This window comes from Syzygium oleosum, unplaced genomic scaffold (genome assembly GCF_021117445.2).
Source record: "Syzygium oleosum isolate NSW1041296 unplaced genomic scaffold, Sole_v2.1 Sole_v2.01, whole genome shotgun sequence".
NCBI classification, from domain to species: Eukaryota; Viridiplantae; Streptophyta; class Magnoliopsida; order Myrtales; family Myrtaceae; genus Syzygium; species Syzygium oleosum.
This window is the reverse complement of record NW_026607485.1, coordinates 25,532,051-25,556,513: the sequence shown is the minus strand read 5'-3', so window position 1 is coordinate 25,556,513 and position 24,463 is coordinate 25,532,051. Positions and strand designations below refer to the sequence as shown.

The window sequence follows — 24,463 nt, the reverse complement described above, 5'->3', positions numbered from 1 at the left end:
TCCACAATTACGACGGTTTTTTTGCCAACAGACCAATCATAAGACTAACACACAATGTCTCCCAAAATCTAGTGTTTTATCCCTAATCTACTAACAAAGTCTAACCATTGTATTCTAGAAATGAAATCAATAATTTATATACTTATGTATCTCGGTCTACTTATTATTGTGGTAGATTGCTCATTTTTTGCAAGAGTCGAAACTAAGACGTCAAGTTAGTGGGTTCAAAAGATATAATGACGGTATACAAAAAAGCATGTCGTATCGAGGCGGGTAAAGAGCAGATAAGGTGTCTAAATGGCTGTAGCTAACTTCATATTCAACAAAATGAAGAAGTCTTAAGTTCAGGTCAGTAGACCCACCAACCAAAATAAGCTCGAGTAAGAGTAATAAAGCATACTCTGTACTCAGAGCGACTAAAACACAAGCTCTTAGGATCAAACTAGAGACGATACAACATCTTTGCTGCATCCAGAAATAATACAATAACTACACATGAACCGACAAGCATACTCCAATATCAAAGAACTTGCATTATCACTTCTGCTCGCACTCTTAGGGTTTTATATTGCTCGTCACAACTAGAGACAATATAGCATCTCTGTTGCACCCAGAAAGAATACAATAACTAGACAAAAACCTACAACAGACTCCGATATCGAAGGACTTGCATGATCACTTCTGCTTGCACTCTTAGGGTTCATATTGCTAGTCACAGCTAGAGACAATATATAGCATCTCTGTTGCATCCATAAAGAATACAATAACTAGACAAGAAGCCTACATGCAGGCTCCGATATCTCATAATCTGCACGGTCACTCATGCTCGCGCTCTCCTTGTTGGAACACACTGGGCCTTCTTGCCAGCATCAATGTGGAAACCCTAGTTGGAAGGGTCGGGTCCAAGAAAGAGAAGGGACATTGTCCTAAGCTCTCCTGCCGTGCACTTTGGACCGACCGAGCTTGAGCGGGCCAAGCGAAGGCCCGTTCATCATCTCATGCTTCTGGTGCAGCTCTCCATTGTCAATCTGAGTCGACGTGTGCTTCGGGGAACAAAAAAAATCCCATGTTCCCCCCACACAACCTCCACCAACTTGGGAGACCTTGAATTCAACATCATAAGCTGTCTTAATCTTCATTTCCTACCTATAACTATAGAAAATGGGTGACGTGAGGCTATTCATTCTCCTATGGATTCATTTTCCACTTAATTTAATGTGGACACACCCTTTTTGCCAAATATTTTTAAAGCCTCTAACTACAAACCGTATTGCCAAAGGCCTCTATGTGGGTCCGCTTCACAACTTTCGCAATAAAATCCCGGCCAGTGCAAGAATTTAGTCTTAGATTGCGTTTGGTTGGGTTTTTGGGGAAAGCCTTTGGAGAAATATAAAGGACTTTAGGTTAAAGGGGTCCTTCAAAATGCAAAAGTGTTTGGTAAAGTGTGATTTGAAAGTGCAATAGCAAGTAACTTTAGTTTAAAGAACTTTCGCTATTTGAAAAAATAAACCAAACTCAAACCCTTCGTCGGACACCGACGAGCCAAATTCGGCATTGTCAATCATCGCCTGAGGTCTCGCGAGTGGCAATGGGTCGGTGATGCTAGATCTGGCTTGCTGGTGATCTAATATGGCCTCGCTAACAACATCGCATAAGATTGAAAATAGAGAGGGTATTTCCAGAATTTCGAAAATTTAGCGAGAGCAATATTGAAAGTAAAAAAGATGTATTAGCATTCTATAAATGCTAACCCCAAAGCTCCTACGAACCTGCCTTGGGATAAGAGACTTTAGAAGACTTTGGAAATGCAATGAATTTCTCCAAAACTCTCCAAAAAAATTTGCCAAATGTCTTAGATTTGGCCAAGGGTCTCTAGAGGCTAAAAAACTTTCGGCAAAGCGATTGCCAAATGTAGCCTAAAATGTAGATAGCGCTATAATGACTTTTGTGATCGTTTATCGACGAAAGTCATGTTAATCGCGCTATTGGAAAGGACTTGATCACTTACACGGGTCTTCCTACTCGCGTCATGCTTTAAGCATGTACTCTTTTTCTCTCTCTATCTCCGTCTCGATGAGCAAGTGCAAGTGCTTAAGTCGAATTCCTAACTCGAGTTAGGGAATCAGTCTTGATCAGGGGGGATAAATTAAACTCGAAAAGACAACCCAAAACGTAACGCTAGAAAGACGTAGAGAGCTCTTATATGATCTATCTTTAGATTTGAATCTGACATTTGAAAGAGTAAGAATGAATGACCCGTTATTCACTAAGACCGCCTCTTTTGTCACGTTTAGAGGTCCAATTAATTGCAAAGAGTATAAATTGCATTACCAATTTATGTGATCTTCGAGTCAAAAATGCAAAAATCCATCTGTCTTTAGAAACAAACTAGTATGAGAGGGCGATGGTCCCTCCTATGTATTACCCACCATGAGAGTATCATATGTCAAATCTCACCGAACATGTAATTCAAGTTGAATTCTAACGATAGATCTATGATGAGAGATAGAAACAGTGCTCACACAAGTAGTAGGAAAATCTAGGGTGCCTCTTTTTCCTGTTGTATCACAGTACGAAAATTAAAGATGTTAAGACGAAAAGATGTAGCATGGGATGTAATTACGTGAAACGAAGAGGATTGTTATGCTGTGTCTGACTTGAACTACGTTTAATCTCCATATTGTGAGTAGATGATTAGGGATAAAAAACTAGATTTGGGAGACATTGTATGTTAGTCTTACGATTGGTCTTTTGGCAAAAAAAAACCGTCGTACTTGTGGACAAAGGAGAGTTTATTATCGCGTAATTCGTGACAGATCGATATGCAATTTGGGTGAATTTTCTGGAATGGCCAAAATTTGATAGCGCAAGAATTGAGTTTAGCTTGTGTGGCGCAAAGATCATGCTATGTTGGTGATATAAGGGGTTGGACATTGCGCTATGGCCATCATTGAAGGCACATCACAAGTCCGTCTTGATGGAAAGAGGTTCATAACATCAACTCTGAGTTTGATACTTATGAAAGATTCCACACGAGACCCTTTTGCAATTGTTGTCCAGACGGAGTCGGTGGTAGCTTGGGGCCGCCGTGGCATGTTGCATACGAAGAAACGAATCGATTGTCTTCAGGAAAGCGGTATCAGCGATCGACACACGAAAGAAAAGAAAAGCTCGATCGGCAAAAACCGGGGGCGTTCAAAAGTCCAACGCAAAAAGGGGGAAGAAATTAGAGAGCGAGACAACGCAAACGGCATTCTTCACGTGTCCATCGACACGAATGCAGTGACGAAACCGACCAATCGCATTCCGAGCCATGTAAAGTTCCTCTCGTATCGATAAGTATCTCCACGTGTGTTAGTATTGCAATTCCTTCAGAAACTTTGCCGCTTTAAGATAAATGGGAATTTGTCTCGTATTGTCACGAGAAGGATTGGCTCGGGGAAACGTATATCGACAAACCAAAAAGAGGGTAGAGATTGAAACGGAGAGCCCCGGACCGGGGTGACACGTCATCGAAAGGCCTTCCTCGTTCTTCTGCACCGGCTGACGTGGCCGCCGCGTGGCGACCGCCATCCAATCCATTTCCCCCCCTGAAAAACTTTTGAATTCTAAATCTCGGCCGTCGGTGCGCGCCCCACACGCGCTTTCGTACGAAAGCAGAAGCCACCTGTACACACGGGCCCGCACGCCCGCCCCCCCCCCCCGCCCCCCGGGAAACGGCGCCGTTCCGAGCAAAGCTATTAGCCTATTTCCCGTTGCTGCTGGCACACCAACGCGGGTCGCACACGCCGTCGTTTCCGGGATTCTCCAGCTAGTTATTATTTTATTATTATTTCCTTTTGAAAAAAAAAATTCTCGACGCACGGCTCCTCCGGCAGACGAAAGCGTCAAGAAAGAGAAACACAGCGTTCCAGAAAAAAAAAACAAAATGCTAACGACCGAAAGGTGGAATTAATAACATAATCATATTTTATTTACCAGAAGGGTCTTCACTCTTTTTTTGATGAGAAAAAAAGACCCCTACTAATTACGGCCGCGCGACTTTAAAATTCCCCTTTATTAAGGACGCTCGACGATTTACCGACACCCATCGACGTGAAAAAAAAAGGGCCTTTTCAATGCGCCGCGAATGCGAGACTTCCGCACGCTCAGATCCATCACAGCACGAGAAGGATTTCTTTTCAATCAAATCTAATGGCTTAAAATGGCGGGCATCTCCGTCGTTCCTCAGGCACGGTTTTGTCCCTTTAATTTAGCAAGAGGCCCTGATATAACAACGCGATTCTTCTTCTCCTCCTTCTTCTACTTCGGGAGATTTACTTAAGCACGAAGAGAAGAGCTAACGACGCGATTTTTCTTCCCATTTGGTTGCTCCATAAATTACAGAGGAGATAAAAACCAGTAATCTCTAATATGAAATGCGCGATATATAAGAAAGAAAAGAGAGAGAGAGAGAGGGAGAGAGAGCAAAAAGGGAAAGCGGGGGGGGGGGAAAAGATCTCGTTACAAAAACGGGGCGTCACGGTTGGTCACCCGTTCGCGTACAAAAACGCATTCCAGACTTTTCTCTCTCTTCCTTCCTCCTCCTTCCCTCCCTCTCTCTCTCTCTCCCTCTCTTCTGTGACAAAGAGTTGATTTTCCGCATTGTTGAACAACAACGAGCAAATTTAGGAAGGAGAAGAAGGGAGGAAGAGAAGGCCCGTAAGTTTTTTTCCGGAGATTGCTCGCACGTCAGCACCTTCAGGGGGGAGGCCGCCACGGGCCTCGCATTCTCTCGCCAGGAAGTCGGGGACCGTCCATTATTAAAGCCCTGTTTGAATTTCTGGGTGCACGCGAGACGAGAGAAAAACCAGAGCACGGCAACGTAAACCCGCGAAACGACGAGGGCCAAAAAAATGGATGCTCTGTGCCTGAAGACAGGGATCCACGCGATCCCTCCTTCGATCTCGGTCGCCGGGTCGCTCGACGCCCGGCCGAGCCCGGCACAGGTGAGCACCTTGGGGCGGTCCCCCCTCGACAAATCATCGTCGGCGGCGGCTTCTTCTTCGTCTTCGTCTTCGTCTTCGAGGTTCTCTTTCGGGTACCCTCTGAAGTCCCTGTGGTTCGGGGGCGGCGGCGGGGGAGCCAAGAAGAAGCACAATGGGATCGCCCTCGACGACGCCGTTCTTGCCGACGGCGGGGAGCGAGCGGCCGAGGGGGCGGGCGGGGCCGGTCCCGAGGGGCAAAGTGGGAACTGGGTCTTGAAGATACTGCATGTCAGGTCCCTGTGGAAGGAGGAGGAGGAGGGAGAGCAGCAGGGGAAGGTGATTGAGGACGAGGGAATGGCCAATGATGGTGGCGGAGCCGAAGAAGAAGGAGAGAGGGGGTCTCGTGACGTGGTGGTTGAAGGGAAAGAAGATGGTGTTGATGTTGAAGACGAAGACGAAGAGGAGTGCGATGCATGTAGGATTGGTGATCATGATGAAAAAGAAATAGACTTTGATAGGGATTCGTTTTCTAGGTTGCTGAGGAAGGTGCCTCTGCGTCAAGCCAAGCTCTGTGCTCAAATGTCTTATTTGGGGAACTTGGCTTATGCCATACCCAAAATCAAGGTACAACTCCTTTCTTTGCCTTTTTTCCCTGGATTCTTGATGGTAAGCAATTTAAGATTTTCTCAGGATTTTCGTAATGATTTTTTTCTTGATCTCCCGAGTCCTGAGGAGTCTGATCTGAGTTTTGCTAGCAATGATTGATTTAATTAGATGGGTGATTTTGCAATCCTGCCCCTTCAATGTACCTCTGTGTTTAATTGTTTGAGATTCCAGAGGTCATCATCTTCATGGATTTACTAGAGAATTAGGCATATACGTTGTAAGATCAGGCAGGCTAATAATACACATTACACAGTGGATGGGAATTGAGATCCTGATAGCAGTAGGTTTCGAAGAAGAGTTTAAGGCTTTGAAGAATTTTCGAGATCGTATGTATTATGGCCAATAGGCAATAGCTGGCATCTTAAAACTGTGCACGAGTTGGTTCGATCAGAATCCTAAAAAAGCTTGCACCGGAAGGCTTTTGTTCATTCCAAGATAATATAGCTCACAAGTATATGCTCTCGGGAGTCGTAATCTCGAAGCAGAGCTTTTTTGAGGATTCTAAAAGGCCATCCGTCATGGTTTAGTATAACGGTGTCTTCCCTGCACAGGAAATATGCATCTATTTAACTGCACTTTTCATGCATGAAAAACCCATTAATTAAAATAAACCTCAATACACATTATATTGTACTCCTGCTGTTTGTACATATCTCCAATGAAAAAGGTGAATCAACGAATGCGTTGCCCTGTTTGATCAAGGAATTTCGAGTCTAACTTACGGAAGATGCTAATATTCGCTCTTTGCTTCTTTTAGTTGGGAAACCTCCTAAAAAACCGCGGATTGCGTTTAATAACGTCATCTATAGAGAAGAGGGAATCAGCAGCAAAAGTCGAGAAGGATCAGACGCTAGAGGAGATTCAAGAGGAAGCAGTGCCGTTGGTAGATGATGTTCAAGGTCAGGAGCAGAAGATCAGTGGGAACCAACTAAGTGCATCCGCTGCTTACCAAATCGCTGCTTCTGCAGCTTCTTATCTGCACTCTCATGCTAAGAGCATTATTCCATTTAATTCCTCGAAATCAGCAGAAGTATCTGGTAATGATTCCCCTGGGGGGGATGGTGAAAGAAGCGACGGCGTTGACGCAATGAACCCAGATATGGCTTCTCTCATGGCAACTACCGACTCTGTGACTGCTGTGGTCGCTGCAAAAGAGGAAGTGAAGCAAGCAGTGGCAGATGATCTGAAGTCCACTCACTCATCACCTTGCGAGTGGTTCATATGCGACGAAGATCAGGGCACTACGAGGCTCTTCGTGATTCAGGTTCGCTTTCTCTATATGCACTCGTGCCTATATTCATTTTTTTTCAGGACAATTTGATTTGTCTACCTGTGACTATTATAAAGTTCACTGTGAAATCATGGATGATTTGTAGCTCAAAAGGCTGAACTCAAACCGTTCATATGCAGGGTTCTGAGTCGCTGGCATCGTGGCAAGCAAATCTACTGTTTGAGCCTATCCAGTTTGAGGTAACCTCTAGAAATCTCCTGCATCCTTTTTTGTATCTTCCAATGTGGTTATATTTACTCACAATGATTGCATGTGGTTTATTGCCTTTTTTTTTTTTTCCAGGGCCTTGATGTGCTTGTGCACAGAGGTATATACGAGGCCGCCAAAGGGATCTATGAGCAGATGTTGCCTGAAGTTCGTGACCACCTAAAATCCCGTGGGGAGAGGGCTACTTTCCGTTTCACTGGGCATTCTCTTGGAGGAAGTTTGTCATTAGTCATAAATTTAATGCTGCTGATTCGGGGCGAAGTGCCCGCTTCTTCCTTGCTTCCTGTGATCACATTCGGTGCCCCGTCCATCACGTGTGGAGGCGACCATCTTCTTCGAAAGCTTGGATTACCTCGAAGTCATGTTCAGGCAGTCATGATGCACAGAGACATTGTACCCCGAGCCTTCTCTTGCAATTATCCTAATCACGTTGCAGAGATTCTCAAGGCTGTTAATGGGTCGTTCAGGCATCATCCTTGTCTGAATAATGAGGTAAATACTTGCTTGCTGAAGCATGAAATCTCGGTAGTATGAAAAATTATAGGCTTTGTTTTTAAAGCCTCTACTTATTTGTAATTTAACATGCGGGAAATCCATCGCTAGACAAATTAAAATGGTTACAATTCTTATTCTCCTGTGATTAATAGGTTTGAATCACTATCTAATTAGTTTTGTGTACATTAACAACTGTTCTTGCTGGTTTCTAAGAATTTGCTCCATTTTTATGCAGAAACTGTTGTATGCGCCAATGGGGGAGCTTTTGATTTTACAGCCAGACGAAAAGTTCTCGCCACACCACCATCTCCTCCCTTCAGGTAGTGGTCTCTACATTTTGAGCTGCGAGTTATCGGATGTCGTCATAGCAGAGAAGCAACTCCGAGCGGCGCAGAAGGTTTTCTTGAACACGCCACATCCACTCGAGATTTTAAGTGATCGCGCTGCTTATGGTTCAGGGGGTACTATCCAAAGGGACCACGACATGAATTCCTATTTGAAGTCCGTGAGGTCTGTGATCCGCCAAGAGCTGAGCCACTTGAGGAAGGCCGAGAGAGAGCAGCGCCGCAAGTTCTGGTGGCCCCTCGTCCTGTCTCGCGGCAGAGTCGATGTCGACCTAGCTTTGAGCAGGTCAATCGGGTCGATCAGTGTGGATCACGAGCAGCTCAACTTCTCGGGCATCTTGCAAACGGGCAAGGAGTCTCTGAAACGGTTCAGCAGGCTTGTCGCGTCGCAGCACATGCATTTGCTCATCGTGATCCTGTTCCCTGCTCGATTGCTACTGCTCGGCATCTACGGCACGAGGATTAATTGATCCTTGGCAACCATGAGATGGCAAGATTATTAGCAAATTATTTATTCAATGTTTTTCTCTTTCCACTCAAAAGGCAATCTATGTCCTCCCCTTTCATGCTGGGGAAGAAAATTACACAAAAAGGTTATCTGTAGGAAGAAACATTTGCTCATGAGCAGGAAAATTAAAAGAAAAAGGGAAATATGAATTACAGGAGTGCATTTTTCGGTGCAAAATCTTTTCGTCAATACATTTTCCCAATCCTTGCGGTTGAACGACTTCCCAACAATTTTGGGTGAGCAGGACTTGCAAGTTTCAAATGCATCGGCATATTTTTGTCATATATTTGCATGATATGGGGATACAAGAAAAGGGTTTTGGCAGTTTGTATTGTGATTGAAGAATGCAAAACCCGTGATTGAAAGCGAGGTCTTTCGTCAGTGTCAAGTGCTCTTTATGAGGACGATATTCACTATTCCGTCGCCCAAAAAGAAGAAAAATCTCGATCAGTGCAACAACAATTTGGGCTCATGCAAAAAATGTTTCTTGCACGGATCAGGCTGACATTTGAATCCAAAAGGGGGGTTTTCTTCCCATGAATTGACAGCAAACCCTTCTTGCAATATCTTTGTTTTCTCTTCTTTGATTTTCGTAGACAAAAATCTAAACATTTTAAAAAGGTTTTCCATCAATTTTGCGTAGGGACGAATAGAGAATATGCAAATGGGTCCACTTTGGTCGACCCAGACTTTTCTTTTTGGGGGCCACATGCAAATAATTCACGTCAAACTTGGCAAAGTCGACGAGCCAGTCGGGTGTTTGTCTAGTATCTTGTCCAGTTCTGCGAAGTGTACGTGAGAGCTCGATTCCAGAAAAGAACTACGGAGAAAGCTGGCGTCCCCAGTCCAAAAGGGCTGTGCTCGTAATTCCTATCCATCCAACGAGGCACTCTTTTGGACGATGAGATTAGCAATCATTTGGATCTTGAATCCAATGTTTGCTAACTTTCTCCTCCAAACTTTGGTCTTAGAGGGATTTATATGCTTCTCACAATTGAATTCAAATTTTCTGCGAGCCGGTGATTATTTCCTGCTTAGACCGCATCTCGATTGAGTCCTAGACTCTCTACTCGGGTTCCATTTCTTGTCCCTCCTTTTTGATCCCGTGCGACTTCTATTGCAATGGTTTCGATTCGCAAGAGCGGGCTTTTTGCATGACAAAATCAGTGGCGAGAGAGTCGCTTTCGATCTTGCTTAACACGGAAGCGAATAGTTTAGTTAGTAGGAGCTCTCTTTTAATGAGGCTGAAATTGAGGAAATGGTAGGAAATCAGAGGAATGGGGGGTCAAGGCCGAAAGGTTGTGAATAAGGGTTTTACGTTGCCGGTTGTTCTAGCAAATTTATGGGGCCGGCAAAGTTGATTATAGAAATCCGACTTTAATACCTTGGCCAGCAAATGCTTGAAAGATGTGGACCAACCAACTACACCCAATCATGGGAGGCGTTAGGAACACTTTGCAAAGGCAGATATTGGGGTCAACCATCAATTTTCCCTAAGTGAGAGGACAACCGAATCACTTAGATTTAGGATGGAAGATCGAAAAATTTGACATTCAACAGGAAAAAGTGTTAAAAGATAAGCATTAATACGAGAAGAGAGCGTCTAAAAGAGTTTTGATTAGCAGTCTATTTTTGCTTTGAAAGATTGCAAGAGAGGAGAGATTTTAACATCTAATAAGTGTCCCCTCAACATTTAGTTGGGAATTTGTTGTGGAGATGGCAAATCTAGTTGCTATTTAGCAGGCTGTTGACCTTGAACTTTTGAATATCAGGTAGTTGGACCGAGCATGAGGTTCAGTTGTTTCAGGAACGTGGGTCTCTGCTTATGTCCGGTCCAAAGTTATTGGCCCAAATATGTTTTGCAATCCAGCCCATAATCTCCTCGAGTAGTGGGTTCTATCTAGGGCTATCAAAATGGGGTCACAAACCCGTATTTTGGCCCAAATTTATTGAAGGGAGGTTATGTATGGTCGCCTCAAATTTTAAATTTAGGTTATAACGGGTTCCAAATAGAAAAGCAAAAATAGATGGATTTTAGTGGATCTATTATAAATCTGCTTTCAATCCACTTGATCATAATAGTAAAGTTAAGAAAACACGTCGCGATCCTTCTTCCATCTTTGCTTCTCTCTTTACTTCTACGATTTCACTGATCGCAACTCGCGAGCTCTCTCCCTCTCCTCTTCGATCCCAACTAATCGGCATCGTAGCTGCTGCCCATCTCTAATGGCACTCCGGAGAATCAAACTTACCTGTCTCCGATGTTGCTGGCCTCCCTTGCTTTCTGGTTGATTTGGCTTCGCACACCCGCAGTGAATAACTCTAATAATGTTGCTTCTACGTCCTCCCTCTCCCTCTCTCTCGTGTGTTTGCTCACTCATCACCACTAGAGTTGCCGTCGAAAGGGGTCGTTCATGATCTAATCAAATTCGATGGGTCCATAGCTGAGACTGAAAGTGTAATTCCCTTTTCACTTGAAAGTGTAGAGGCCGCGTTCAATATCAGAGATTGGTTATTTGGAATTGCTCCCGAGGAAACACAAGTTTGTACCAAGAACAAAATGACGATTATCGCTAGGCTGCTCATTTGTGTATGAGTTGACATGTGATGCAGGATCCTGAGTTTGCTACAATTTGTCAACTCCATAACATCTGAGAAAGTCGTAAAACCTTTATGGATGTAGATCCAAGAAACTGTGTAAACTCTTTCCCGAGTTTGTAAAGCAAATCGATGGTGAAGAAATGGCTCTTGCAAGACTTTTTGGAGGTAGGGCAAGATAATGAGAGCTTCTGTCTTCTTGTCATACTTCTTCGAAATTTTCAACAGTCTTGTTTGAAACTGTTAGATATAATTTAGGGTTTACTGTTCATAGGGTTTACTATTCATTTTTGCCCTGTATAAAGGGACTTGTAGTTCTCATTCAAGCAAGGTAAAATATATAAATTCACTTATCTCAACTTGGTATCAGAGCTATTATTACCTAAGGAGCGCCCATCGAGTCTGCCACACTGTGGCCACCACGACGCCAGCCGCACCGGCCGCGCCGCCTCGGTTCTCCGACAAGACCGAAGCTTTTCGTCACTGCTTGGCATACTTCCGCTAGTCATTTCGGAAAACCGAGACCACCAGTAGACTCGCCGCCCTTAGACGACCCACGTCCTAAAATTTCAACACCAACAGTCGCCTGACGCCGCTACACGCACCGCCACGCGCCAGCGCGCCCCGGACCCGGGTAGCCCACCGCTGTGCAGTGGTGATTTGGACATCCTCCGCCGTGTTTTTCCAAAAACCAACACCAACCCACCACTCGCCGCCCACAGTCGAGTCAGCCAGTCAAGTTTCGCCCCATTCCTCCACCAGAAGCGCCCTCACGCGCCGCTCAAAGTTCTACCCGTGAGATCCACGCGCCTCCCCCAGCTGCACGCGCCAACGGGTCCGGAGTTGCTGACGTCACTTTGCCACGTCAACCGACACGTCATTTGCCACGTCATTTGCCACGTCCCCGCAACGTCATCCGTTTGATCGATCGTTGACCGGCGTTGACTGACCGTTGACCGATTCAGACCAAACCGGTTTTGTCACTTTTCTAGCCGATTCAACCATTTCCTAACAGGTTTTCGGTGTTCTCCGACCGGTTCTTGAGGTATTCCGACGTCTTGAGTTCGTTTTTGGTGTTATTTTTTCCATATCTGCTCTTAGTATACTAGATTCTGCTGATTCTATAGTAGTAAAGTGCCTATCATGGCTAGAATGGAAATCTCAATGCCAATTCAGACTGTTCTGAATAGTTTTAATTATATTTTAGGGACAAGTGCATTACAAATCCTAAAACTTGTCATAAAAATGCATTTGAGTCCTAAAACTTGTAAAAAGTGCAATCGAGTCTTAAAACTTGTCAAATTAGTTTAATCGAGTCCTAAACTTAATACCGTTAAATTTACTAACGGAAAACGCTGACGTGTAATATTTTATTACTTTCTTAAGACACGTGGCAATGATGTGGCATCTAACAAGCGCCACGTCAGCAAAATAAAAATAAAAATTAAATTAGAAAAAAGCTATAAAAAAATCAACCAGCAGCTGTGGCGATGCCCAAGCCCTCGCTGGCGGCCGCCGACCGCCACCACAGCCGCCATAGCCACCGGGAAGGGCCGGCGGAGGCCATCTGGGCCTTCCCGAAGCCCGGCGACCCTTGCTGGCCCCGGACGAGTCCCCAGCGAGGGCCAATAGCCTTCGATCTGGGGGAGGGCACGGCCCTCGCTCAGATTTGCAGCAAGGATCGCACCCTCCCCCAGATCGGGGGTTGCAAGCCCTCACTGGGGACTCGCCCGGGGCCGGCGAGGGTCGCCGGGCTTCTGGAAGGCCCAGGCGACCTCCGCCGGTCCTTCTCAGCGACTGTGGCGGCGGCCACCGGTGAGGGCTTGGCCACCGCCACAGCTGCTGGTCCTTGGTTTTCTTTCCTTTTTTTATTTTTATTTTTTATAGCTTTTTCTAATTTAATTTACATTTTTTTCAATTTTTCTAACGTGGCACTTGTTGGACACCATTCGTAAGTGAGTTTTATTTCAATTTTGTTCAATTTTTCTAATTTAATTTTTCAATTTTTTTCAATTTTTCTCAAAATGGTACTCCATTCGATGTCTTGACATATCTCATCCATTGGAATAAAACTCATTTCCATTTCTCGACTTTTGAAACTCATTGTGGCATTTTAAGGAGTATAAGAGAACCCACGTCCGGATTTTGTGGCTTAAGTTATCTCTTTCGTAGTAAAATAGAAAGATAATAGAAAGAAGTCAAATTCCCAGGTTTATCGAGTATTCCAATTCGAGAGTCAACATGTTAGTCAAGAGGAAAAATCGAGAGCTTACACTTCGACATATGTGTAAGTGAATTGTAATGGCTTTATAATGAATATGATAATATTATGAAGGGTGACAGATGTAGATATAAAGCTCAGAAGAGTGAGAAAAAAAAATAAGGATCACATTTTCATTTTGTTCATGACTGGAAGTTAATTCCTCTAATCAGTCCTTTTAATAAGTGGTCAATATGATATGGCCATCATCCATGACTACTGTAAGAATGTAGCCCTAAAAGTAATTTGCAATACCTAACTCGATGGTTTCATCGATAATAATTGGGTAAAAAATAATACCAAGTACTGTTATAGAAATTTTAGATGAAGAGAAAAACACGAAGTAAAATTTAAGATTCTATTTGTGAAGTAACAATGCTCTCAAAATTTTGAATTTGATGTAATAAATGTTGCAGTTTTATAATTAATAAACTTCAAGAATTAAATAAAAATTAAAGAAATTTGAGACAACAAATGTGCAGACGCAATTACTAGATAGCCAAATCATCTCCCAGCTAAAGCTCGATTCTCCGATAAGATTGCACTACTCTTCAAAATATTTTTTTCGGCCCCCGGGCACAGCAGACCCGCCACCACGCGTCGCAGAATCCCTAGCCGCTGGGATTGAACTCCTACCCTCGTGGGGGAGGGGCGGGCGCGAGGGCGGTGGTGCCTCTTCAAGAATATTTGTTCTTACTTCTTATGCAATGTCTAAAAATATATTTGAAAATGGCACATACCAAGTATGAACTTGCGTCATTATAAAACATATCAAGTCCTTTGCTCTATCATAACAAATACACTGTCTTCGTAAGGAAACTAAGGGCATATCTTCCATCTCCTTGATAAGAAGAATGAATCGTGCATTCCAACCTCTTCACTCTTCGTGATCCTTTTCCACATCATCTTCCATCGTGTCCACTCCGCGAACGACATCGCTTAGGACACTTGCAAGAAGCTTGCGGCCAGGGATCCGGTCTTGAACTTGGGATTCGACATGAAGTCTGGGGTCAGACCCCGAGAGCCACGAGGCGGATCTCAAAAGACTAGAACTGATTGGGCTCAATCTGGTTCTAGCCAATTTGATTGGCACGACGGAGTACATTAAGCATCTACTGAAGCAAATAAGTACGTGGACTCCTGATGTAGTAGTATTCATAAGGTAACTTACACGCCCGAGGAGGAAACTAGTGGATTGGCCATCGTGCAGTGCCATCCTTGTTGCAGCTGAGATGGTCTGCCTCAACTAGTTGGGTTATTGCTTGCTACTGGATGGTTTTAAGGGACCGCCGGCTTCAATCCATCGGGTTAGTGCAACCTAATGGGTTCGAGCAGCTCTTTACTCAATGTTTGTTCATCCTCTTCGTACGCCAGACCGAGGGATTAAAATACTTAGCCCATGCGCTCGAGTACGTGTCTCGCCCATTGGGATATGGGCATCTGAATCAACCCGTTGCCTCAAGGATCTAAACGATTTTCTATTAGTATCATGTCCAAAGACTTATCGTAAGGTTCATTGGTCCAAATGACTTACCACATGACTTCCTCTCCCTGCATGACTTCGTGTATTTTGTGCGTATCGCAACCTGACAAGGGCAGCCTCAAACCGTCGGGTTAGTGCAATCCGATGGATTCAAGCGGCCTCTATCATCCTCTTCGTGCTTTAGCCCGATAGATTGGGAGAAATAATTAGCTCATCGAACACACAAGTGGAATCTTGGGCGTCTGGAGTGGGGACTAACGAAGACTTATGGGACACTCGAGAATCGCAGAAGAAAGGCATGGTTCCATCTTTGACAAAGTGTAACGCCGACATTTTTCAATTGTCTATTGTAGTAGGCTACATTCTCGGTATTTTGGGAGGGTGGGCATAAGGGACGTGATGAAGAGCGTATTAGCCAATAAACTAATGCACGATCAATGAATCTCCATGATTCTCAAGAGTCTTCTTTATTTTCTATTTTTTCCTATAATATCTATATCTTGCTAACGGAATCCTATGGATGGAGATCCTCTATCTTATACGGTACTTCTCTTGGTGTCTCAACAAATCTTAACCATCGAAATAAAACTCATTTTCATAAATCAAGTACCGCGTGGGTAGAGAATTCACGTCCGGATAAATTATGCCTTACTTAGTAAGAAAAACAAAAACAATAGAAAGAAGTTGAATCCCTATGTCATTATAAAAACAAGAATTATATTCCTAGGTTAACCACGGTGGAGATCGGTAGAATTTGCATCCACGGTGCCTCATGATTATGAATATCAAGAATTCCATATGGAGAGTCAACATGGTATTCAAGAAATTAAAGAATCGAGAGCCTACACTTGACATGTGTGCAAGTGAAGTATAATGGTTTTATGGATATCTGTCAATGAATATAGCAATAATGTGCACGGTGGCAGATGTAGAAAGATAGCTAGTAAGGGCGAGATAAAAAGAAGGAACAAGCAATGACAGCTTAGCCAAATATAATAGATGCGACCGGGAGTGGAATGTTGAACGGAAAGATGGAAAGTGACGTACAGATTAGATTGAGATGTTTTCATTGATTCCCGAAAATTGGAAGTCACTTCTTTCGATCAGTATTTTGATTAGTGAATTACAAGATGTGGATCATCTACTAATATGGTGTAAAAATATACCCTAAAAGTATTTTGCAATACCTAACTAAATGGGCAAAATATAGGAATTTTATATGACTTTGTTTGTGAACGAAAATTGTTCAAAAAATCATAAACATATTCCATTTTTACCAATTGAGTACTAAATCTTTCAATTTTACCAATTGAGTCATAAATCTTTTTGCGTTTTGCTAATTGAGTCTATTCGGCCAATATTAAATTGAAATCGCTGACATGGACGATGATAGTGCCACGTAGAATGATTGGCGTAGACATTGACATTTTTTCTTTTTTTTTTTTCTTTCTTTCTTTTCCTTTTTTTACCAAGTCCGACGAGGGTCGTCGGCCAACCCTCGCCGGTCACAGGCGAGGGCCAGCAGACCCTCATCGACCACAAGCGAGGTCCGACGACCCTTGTAGACCACCGGCGAGGGCCACTGGCGACGGCGAAGACCTTCGTGCACGGCCCCATGGTCGGTGAGGGCTTTGGAGCCCTCGTCGGCTGCGGGCAAGGGCCATGGTCCTTATTGGCCACGGGTGAGGGTCGGCTAGCCCTCGCCTTTACTGATGAGGGTTGGCCTTGGAAGAAAAATAAAAGAAAAAGAAAAGGAAAGAAAGAAAAAATAAAGAAGAAAATAATCACGAATTTCAAAAAATATTAAAATATTATTAAAAATTGTTCATGTCAGCGCAGATTGTGTCACGTAGGACGATCGACGTTTACATCAGTGATTTCCGATTAAAGTTGACCGGAGGGACTCAATTGGTAAAACGTGAAAAATGCTGATGACTTAATTGGAAAAATTGAAAGGTTTAGAATTAAATTGGCAAAAGTGTAATAGGTTTAGGACTCTTTAGACAATTTTTCCAAGCGAAACAGCTATTCTTAGAATGTTTAATCCGCCGTTGTAAATGTTTTACGTTGTTATGAGAAATAAGCTTCGGTTTAAGATAACTACAAGAAATTTCAAACACCAAATTTTTAAATTTCTCATAATACTTCTACGAAATTTTAAGAACCAAAAGAAGTAAGTCATGCAATCATTCGGAACAAATAAATTAGAGTTCTGAGGAGGTTAATATCGAAAGTCATGACCGTCGGACTCGGAGAGAGAATGGGAAAGTGTTCGGGTTTTTTGAGGTCCGATCCGAATATTTTTGTGCAGACCTTCATTAAGTGAGGGCAATAAGGTCATTTAGGGGGTTCCTTTAATCAACTTTATAGCACTACGGAATGGCTAATATCAAGCCTTCATCCAATTAAAACAATCGGAGCAATCAAGTTGCAATGCACAAACAATCTCCAACCCATCCAATCGATCCAACAAACGAAGCGGCGCATCATCAACCCAATCCACAAAGATTGCCAGATTAAAAGCAACCAAAACCCTAATCTCGAGAAGAAGCTCGCTTTCCTCCTTGACGAGCATGGGCCTTGTTGAAATTCTTGGAGGGATACTTGGCGATGACGCCGCCAACCTCGAAGACCAAGTTCTCGCCGCTCAACTTAATTCCGGTGATCGACCACCACTTGAAGAAGGCTTTGACCTAGATTCCCTCCAGCTCTGCAATTCGGCCCCTCACGATCCTCCCCGTGACCTTCCCTGAGGGCGGTGGTGAGGGTGGTGGTGAATCAGACCATAGCTGAATAGAGAGTCTTGAAATCAGAAGTCGCGAGTCACGGAGTTAGTGAAGTGATGAACAGAAAAAGAAGAAGAAGACGGCTGTGAGAGTGAGGTAGGCTTTTTATTATAAATAGGTTAGGTGAGTTGTAAATGAGTTCATTACAAGTTTAGTATAATACGAAAAGTTAATCCATGCCCACTTTAACTGGCCCACTCCGTTCAAACTCGACAATCCTATAAATGATAAATTAATTTTTTTATATTGAGATGAATTTGGATAAGGACTTCAACCTCAATGCAAGACCCAACCAGTCCAACCCCGTTTATCTATTAGGTCCTCTCATCGATAGGCATGGTGGATTGGAGCTTGATCATTTTCCTAATGAAGTTATATGGATGTCGATTCTTTGAGGTTATTTCAACCGTCGCAATCGAGACGAGAACAAGATATCTCTTGAGACCTTCTAGGCCATGACTTTCTTATTATAATTTATTAGCATCGCTCTTTCTGTTTTTTTTTTTTTTTTTTCCGAAGCGCCTTACCGCCGGCAATGTTCTTTTTACCCTTTCAGTTTCTGAGCAACATATAATAAGGGACTTAAGGAAATTTGTCAGCATCTCAAGGTTTTGCCGTTCGTGTCACTCCCACGATTTACATCCTAAGTCTCAATAAAAGCGAAAGTGAAAACGAAAGCCGACATTGAATGCTCCATTTTCTGACAAAAAAAAAAAAAGAATGCTCCATTTAAACCTTGTAGGCTCTACTCAAAACGTTAGCGTTTGGCTCATAATTGAATCCCAAAATCAAGATTTGATGTCCTGATTGTCGTGGCTCATGCCCGTCTCTGTTTCCGATCGTTTTCATGGACAATATATTAATCAATGCACACCCGACAATCGATATGGAGAAATGAATGTTCTTAGTTTATTTTTATATTAATCAATGCACGCCCGACAATCGATATGGAGAAATGAATGTTCTTAGTTTATTTTTATACATTCAATCCATCATAACTTATTGTACGAATGTCAATTCGATCATAAATATTTCAATTTTGTTAATTCAGTCGTAAATTTTGGCACAAAATTTCCAATCCAACCTTCCGTTCAAACTTCATTGAAAATTGCTGAGATGACGGTTCAATAGTCATTGGCCGTCTTACGCATGTCAGCGATTTCCAGCAAAAATTGATCGGAATGACTACGTTGGAATTTCGCGAAAATACTACAAAAAAACACCGGATGAACGACGAAATTTGCGACGGAAAGAATTCCGTCGCTACTAGGTCGTCGCAAAATTTTGCGACGGAAAATTCACAAGTTTGTCGCAAATTTGCGACGAAAAAAAATTTGTCGCAAAATTCGTCGCAAATTTGCGACGGCACATAGTCCGTCGCAAAATTTGTCGCAAATATTCCGTCGCAAATTTGCGACGAACTTTGTCCGTCGCAAAATTCGTCGCAAATATCCGTCGCAATTTCGTCGCAAATTTGCGACGAACTCGATCCGTCGCAAAAATCCGTCGCAAATTCGTCGCAAATTTCGTCGCAAATTTGCGACGAACTCGATCCGTCGCAAAATTCGTCGCAAAAATCCGTCGCAAATTTGCGACGAAATTTGCGACGAACTCGATCCGTCGCAAAATTCGTCGGAGAACTCGATCCGTCGCAAAATTCGTCGCAAAAATCCGTCGCAAATTCGTCGCAAATTTCGTCGCAAATTGGCGACGAACTCAATCCGTCGCAAAATTCGTCGCAAAAATCCGTCGCAAATTCGTCGCAAATTTCGTCGCAAATTTGCGACGCACGTTTGTCCGTCGCAAAATTCGTCGCAAAAATCCGTCGCAATTTCGTCGCAAATTTGCCACGAACGTTTGTTCGTCGCAAAATTCGTCGCAAAAATCCGTCGAAAATTCGTCGCAAATTTCGTCGCAAATTTGTGACGAACTCAATCCGTCGCAAAATTCGTCGCAAAAATCCGTCGCAATTTCGTCGCAAATTTGCGACGACTGCATCCGTCGCAAAATTCGTCGCAAAAATCCGTCGCAATTTTGTTGCAATTTTCGCAAATGTCATAAAAATCGTCGTAAAATTTGTCGCGAATTTCGTCGGAAAATTCATCAAATTAAATCGCAAATTAGCGACAAACTTTAATGATAGCAAAATTCGGCTTAAAATATTCGTCGCTATTTTTATATCATTTCGGCCATAAATTCTTGTCCATATCAATCAAAGGAGACAATGATATATAATTGAAACAGAAAAATGAACAAACCATAAATTCTGACAAACCAGCCACGATGACATATAATTGAAACAAATAACAGAAGGAAAGTTGTAGAGTCTGACATGATACTATTTGATATCCAATCTTACAATACAGTCAAAACATGAACTAAGAGACGGGACAACCATAGAAGACGCAAAAAAACCATACAGAAGAAGACGCGGCTTTGGTACGATGGCAGGACACCAAAAGTAGTCACTTTTGTCGAGACCTGAGGAAATGTCGATACATAAATCAGTCCAGAATATAAAAAAAGCGTTTATGCATGGATGTGGAACTAGGTGTAAAATAACAAAAGGGTTAACAAAAATACGTTTCGGGACAAACATAAATGTTCTTACATATGAATATGAGTGAAATTATGAAAAACCAAGATTATGAAGCAAGCTTACCCCCGATTTTGAGAATTTTAACTAGAAAGACCGGAGAAAATCTTCATCATCATCATCATCATCAGCAGCATTCTCGGCATCAATGTCTTGGTCATCATTGTACCCATCACCTACTGGATTGGCTGGAGGTACAGGAGGATCGTCATAGCGATTGATGTTAAGGTGTTGCATAACGATTCTCATTTGTTGTTCCAAGTTATGTATTCGTTCATCCTTCTTAACAAGTAAATTATTCAGACGATTCACTTCTTGGGTCAATTGCTCGTCTGCTCGTGACCTCCTTCGACCAGTCCCAGTGGATGATGAACTTCCAGGACTATTCGGCATGTACATCCTTGATAATGATCTCATCCCAAATATTTTCCCTTTTTTCGCCCCACCCATTGCCTCCATCCATAATGCCATATTATCAACTGGTGGCCGGGACTCAGGACAATCATCACTACCACTAGCACTGCTCATTAAAAGTTCGTCATATTTTTCCTACATTAACAATGTAGATGAAAATAAAATCACTATATATATATTTACCAAAAATATTGAAAGCATTCACGGTTTTCATTATAGTTTACATATAAGTCAAAGTATAACCTTACATACCTTAACAGCTTTTGCTCGATCGCCAGTCCATGTCTTATCTTTCTTTTGAAATGTGCGTTCAAATATAGCTGCAAATGTCGGTTCCGTCCCCAATTCATGTGCCTACAAAATGTAAACATGAGTAATTGAATTAAATTAACTTATAACTCATTTAACAGACTTACCAGTCGTTTGCGATGCTCCGCAATGTTGATAGAGCCCCCAGCATATGTGGCCGACCCATCACTAGAACTAGAAAATCGATTCTTCTTATTCTCGCTCACGAGTTGCTGCCGACTGCTCGGATGCCCAAAATGTGTTAATTGCCTCCCAATTGTCAGCTGAAAAGAAAGACGGCTTCGCTTGCTTGCTCTTCGCTCTATTCATGACATTTCGCATAAAATCACTTATTTTCTTATCGAAAATTCTTCTCACTTCATTGTCTTCCGCTTCCTCCCACTTGAACTTCCGCTGCAATGAATAAAAACACAAATTGAAAATTATTATGATGATTACATATCCATAACCATGCACTGATAAATATAGACAGATTTTGTAAAGTTCATGTCGGGGAAAATATCCGGGTCCTTTAGGTATCGAAAACTACAGAGTTGTTACGGTCCCTTTACATCATTCTTGACCATCAATATACTACACCACACTTAATTGGTGAGAAAATAAAATATGTAAAACTTACCTTGAACTCATTCCACCACATTTCTTTCACTTCTTGTGGAACATTTCTGTAAGTAATATACTCTCCCATCCAAAAGTTTCTTACTATTTTGTTCAATTCCCTCACAACAGACGGAGCATCCGTGAATCTGCATTCATATGAATATTATGCAACATGGACAATTCAATTGACATCAATATCTAAAGCCCTAAATATTACATATACTAAAATAAAAATGAAGTACTTACGAATCTCCAAATGGGCATATGAAGAATCGGTTATCTTCTTGACCTCTGTTTCCGTTAATATTCGATTGTTCCGCCGAATAATGGGGTGGAACGGAAGGAGAGGGAGCTAAACGTGTAACATCCTGAATTTTGACCCGTTATCGGGACCAATAAAGCGTATATTAATTCTCGTGTGATTTTAGTGAGTCTCGCCCGGACTTGATCAATCACGGGATACTAACCAAATGGGAAAGGCTAAATAGGAACAGTACGTGGACCGAGAAACCGATCGCGATTGGACACCGATTTCGAAACGTCGAGAGAATATCTTGAGCCGATATGGGCCGATCTTAGGAAGATAACGGATTTGATATAGTTAGTAACATACGATTGGATCGCGGGTGATTCCGCACGACCGAAAGTACGCCTGACAAACAAATCCCAAATTTTATCCGAACGATCGCGACCCCCGGTACTAGTGATAATCTCTTACCTTCTCTCGAGATTTGAGACTATCGAGACTCGGACAGTTTTAGGTCGATACGCGTAACACCTAAATAGCCACCCGTTAGTGAGAGATCCTAAGATTTCAAAACGAGCTATTTTGATCGCGATATTGAGCCGAACTCCGATATCAAAATTTCAAGGGTAATTATGACTATTTTGTAGGACGGACGTCATTTTATAGTGGCCAAGTAAGTTTGGGACAAGAACGGCTGAAAATAGGAATTTTGACAAAAATTGGGAAAATTACGGTTTTGCCCCCGTGGGCACCGGGGCAAGATTCGGAGGCCGTTTGAGGTTATTTTTCACGGCCAAGGTCATTTTGGAGTGGCCACGTACATTTAGAGTGGTTTTGGACAAAAACGGGAATTTCGGCAAAAATTGGAAAAATAATATTATTTTATTCCCGGGACTTCGCAGGGCGATTTTCGAAGGCGTAGAAAGTGAATTTCGCGAATCCGACACCGTATTATGTCTCCCATGAGCATATAGGATCGGTATGGACAAAAATTGAAATTTCGGTCCGGGATCGGAAAATTACGAAAATGCCCCTAAGCCATTTTAATTTATTCCGAAATTTGGATAAATTTAGGGACTAACTAAGGTTAAGTGGACCAAACCAGACTTGGTCAGCCTTGGTTAGGGGCATTTGACCTTCTCACCCTTGAATTATTGGAGAGAAGTGAACCTAAGCCATTGGATTCAAGGGCAAATTGTCCAAACCCTTGGATTGTTGACACTTGGACTCCACTCACCCAAGTTTGACCACTTTTGACCTGCTTCTTCTCTCTCCTCAGTCTCTCTCAGCTCACGTTCTCTCTCTCCCGAGCAGCCTCACGATCGTCCTCTTCACGCCGTTCTCTGCCCGTATGCTCACGGCCATCGTTATTCACGCCGGAACACCAGCGCCACGGAGCCGCTTTGACCTCGAGCCGCCGCAGACAAGACCCCCTGCACCGCCCCACTCCGTCGACCAGCCCCACCCTTCCGCATTGTCCGCCTCTACGCGAGCTGCTCCTGTGCGAGAGAGAGAGAAACACCGCTGTCTTCACCTTGCCGCACCGCGCCGCCGATCCACCGCCGTGCGCCGCCCTCGTCGACCATCTCGCCTCACCGTCTCTCTCTCCCACTGTCCTCGCCCCTCAAGCCTGGCCCCTCGTTTTGGCCGAGGTGACCGTGAGCCACGCCGGCGAAGGCCGCCGTGACTGGGCACGGGCTTGCCCCCGGAGCGCCGTAGTCGATTCTCACTGCGTGTCGGTAATCGACCGCCCGCTCCCGTCGCCTCGAGTCGATTTTAGGCGAGTATAAACCTCTAAACCCTTAATTAGTTTATTTGTGCATTTTAGAGGGTAATTAGGGGGTTAATTAAGCCTAATCATGATCTAGATATGCCTAATGTTGTGTGGGGTGATTAGGGGACCTAATTAGTGCTTAATGAAATGGTTTAGAGGTGAATTAAGGCCTAATTAGTTCTACAACTGCCCTGGTATTGTTCATCGATGCACTGAAATTTGCATAAATTTGTCTAAGTGTGGCACTAATTAAGTTCAAGTACTAATGACTTGGAAGTGGACATTTTGGGGATTATTTAGGCTTATTTGAACCTTAATCAAGTGGATTTGGTTGTTGGGTGATTGGGGTTTAAGATTAGAGCCTAATGAGGGTGTTTAATTGTGGTTTAGTGGGCAAAATGTGTCCTCCCCTGGTACTGTTCATTGAGTACCGAATTTGTGCAATTTATCCAAGTTGAATACTTAGTTGAGTCATTGGTTGATGGCAAGGAATTAGGCATTCTTAGAGGTTACTTAGGACTTATATAAATCCTATCTTGTGACCCCGTACCAATGAGAATGAGGACTAAGTTTGATTTACCCAAGGCGGGCCTTAGGTGCATTACATTGAATTGTAATAAATGTGCGAATCAATGTCGAGTGGATTGGGTGAGAACGGAAGTAAATTGATTGTCTTGAGGATGAGTTGAATGCGTCTAAGTCGAGAATGAGTATGCTTTGTATATTAGTGTGGGCGATTAACCTTGAGTGCCTTGGCTTGTATTCATCTCTCGTGACGTTGATTGATCAATATTGGACGCATTGATGTACATGTTTGAAGTGATTGTAATTGTGGCCTTCGGGTCGGGCCTTCGGGTCGGGAGGAATTGTGGCCTTCGGGTCGGGCCTTCGGGTCGGGAGGAATTGTGGCCTTCGGGT

The 24,463-nt window shown here is 43.1% G+C and overlaps 1 protein-coding gene across 2 annotated transcripts in view; it reads left to right on the top strand.

Moving 5' to 3' along the window:
* The window catches only part of LOC115676175 (phospholipase A1 PLIP2, chloroplastic), a 37,653-nt gene extending 28,998 nt beyond the window's left edge, over positions 1 to 8,655 (top strand). The window contains exons 2-6 of one of the 2 annotated variants that reach the window (XM_056313502.1): positions 4,886 to 5,591; positions 6,391 to 6,897; positions 7,044 to 7,103; positions 7,207 to 7,623; positions 7,862 to 8,655. In XM_056313502.1, coding sequence (XP_056169477.1) covers positions 4,896 to 5,591; positions 6,391 to 6,897; positions 7,044 to 7,103; positions 7,207 to 7,623; positions 7,862 to 8,440 — 2,259 coding nt within the window. In that variant the 5' untranslated portion in view covers positions 4,886 to 4,895 and the 3' untranslated portion in view covers positions 8,441 to 8,655. Of the gene's footprint in view, positions 1 to 4,491; positions 5,592 to 6,390; positions 6,898 to 7,043; positions 7,104 to 7,206; positions 7,624 to 7,861 lie in introns of those variants that run through there. The other variant, XM_030599058.2, reaches the window with a different exon arrangement.
* Positions 8,656 to 24,463: the final 15,808 nt, after the last annotated feature.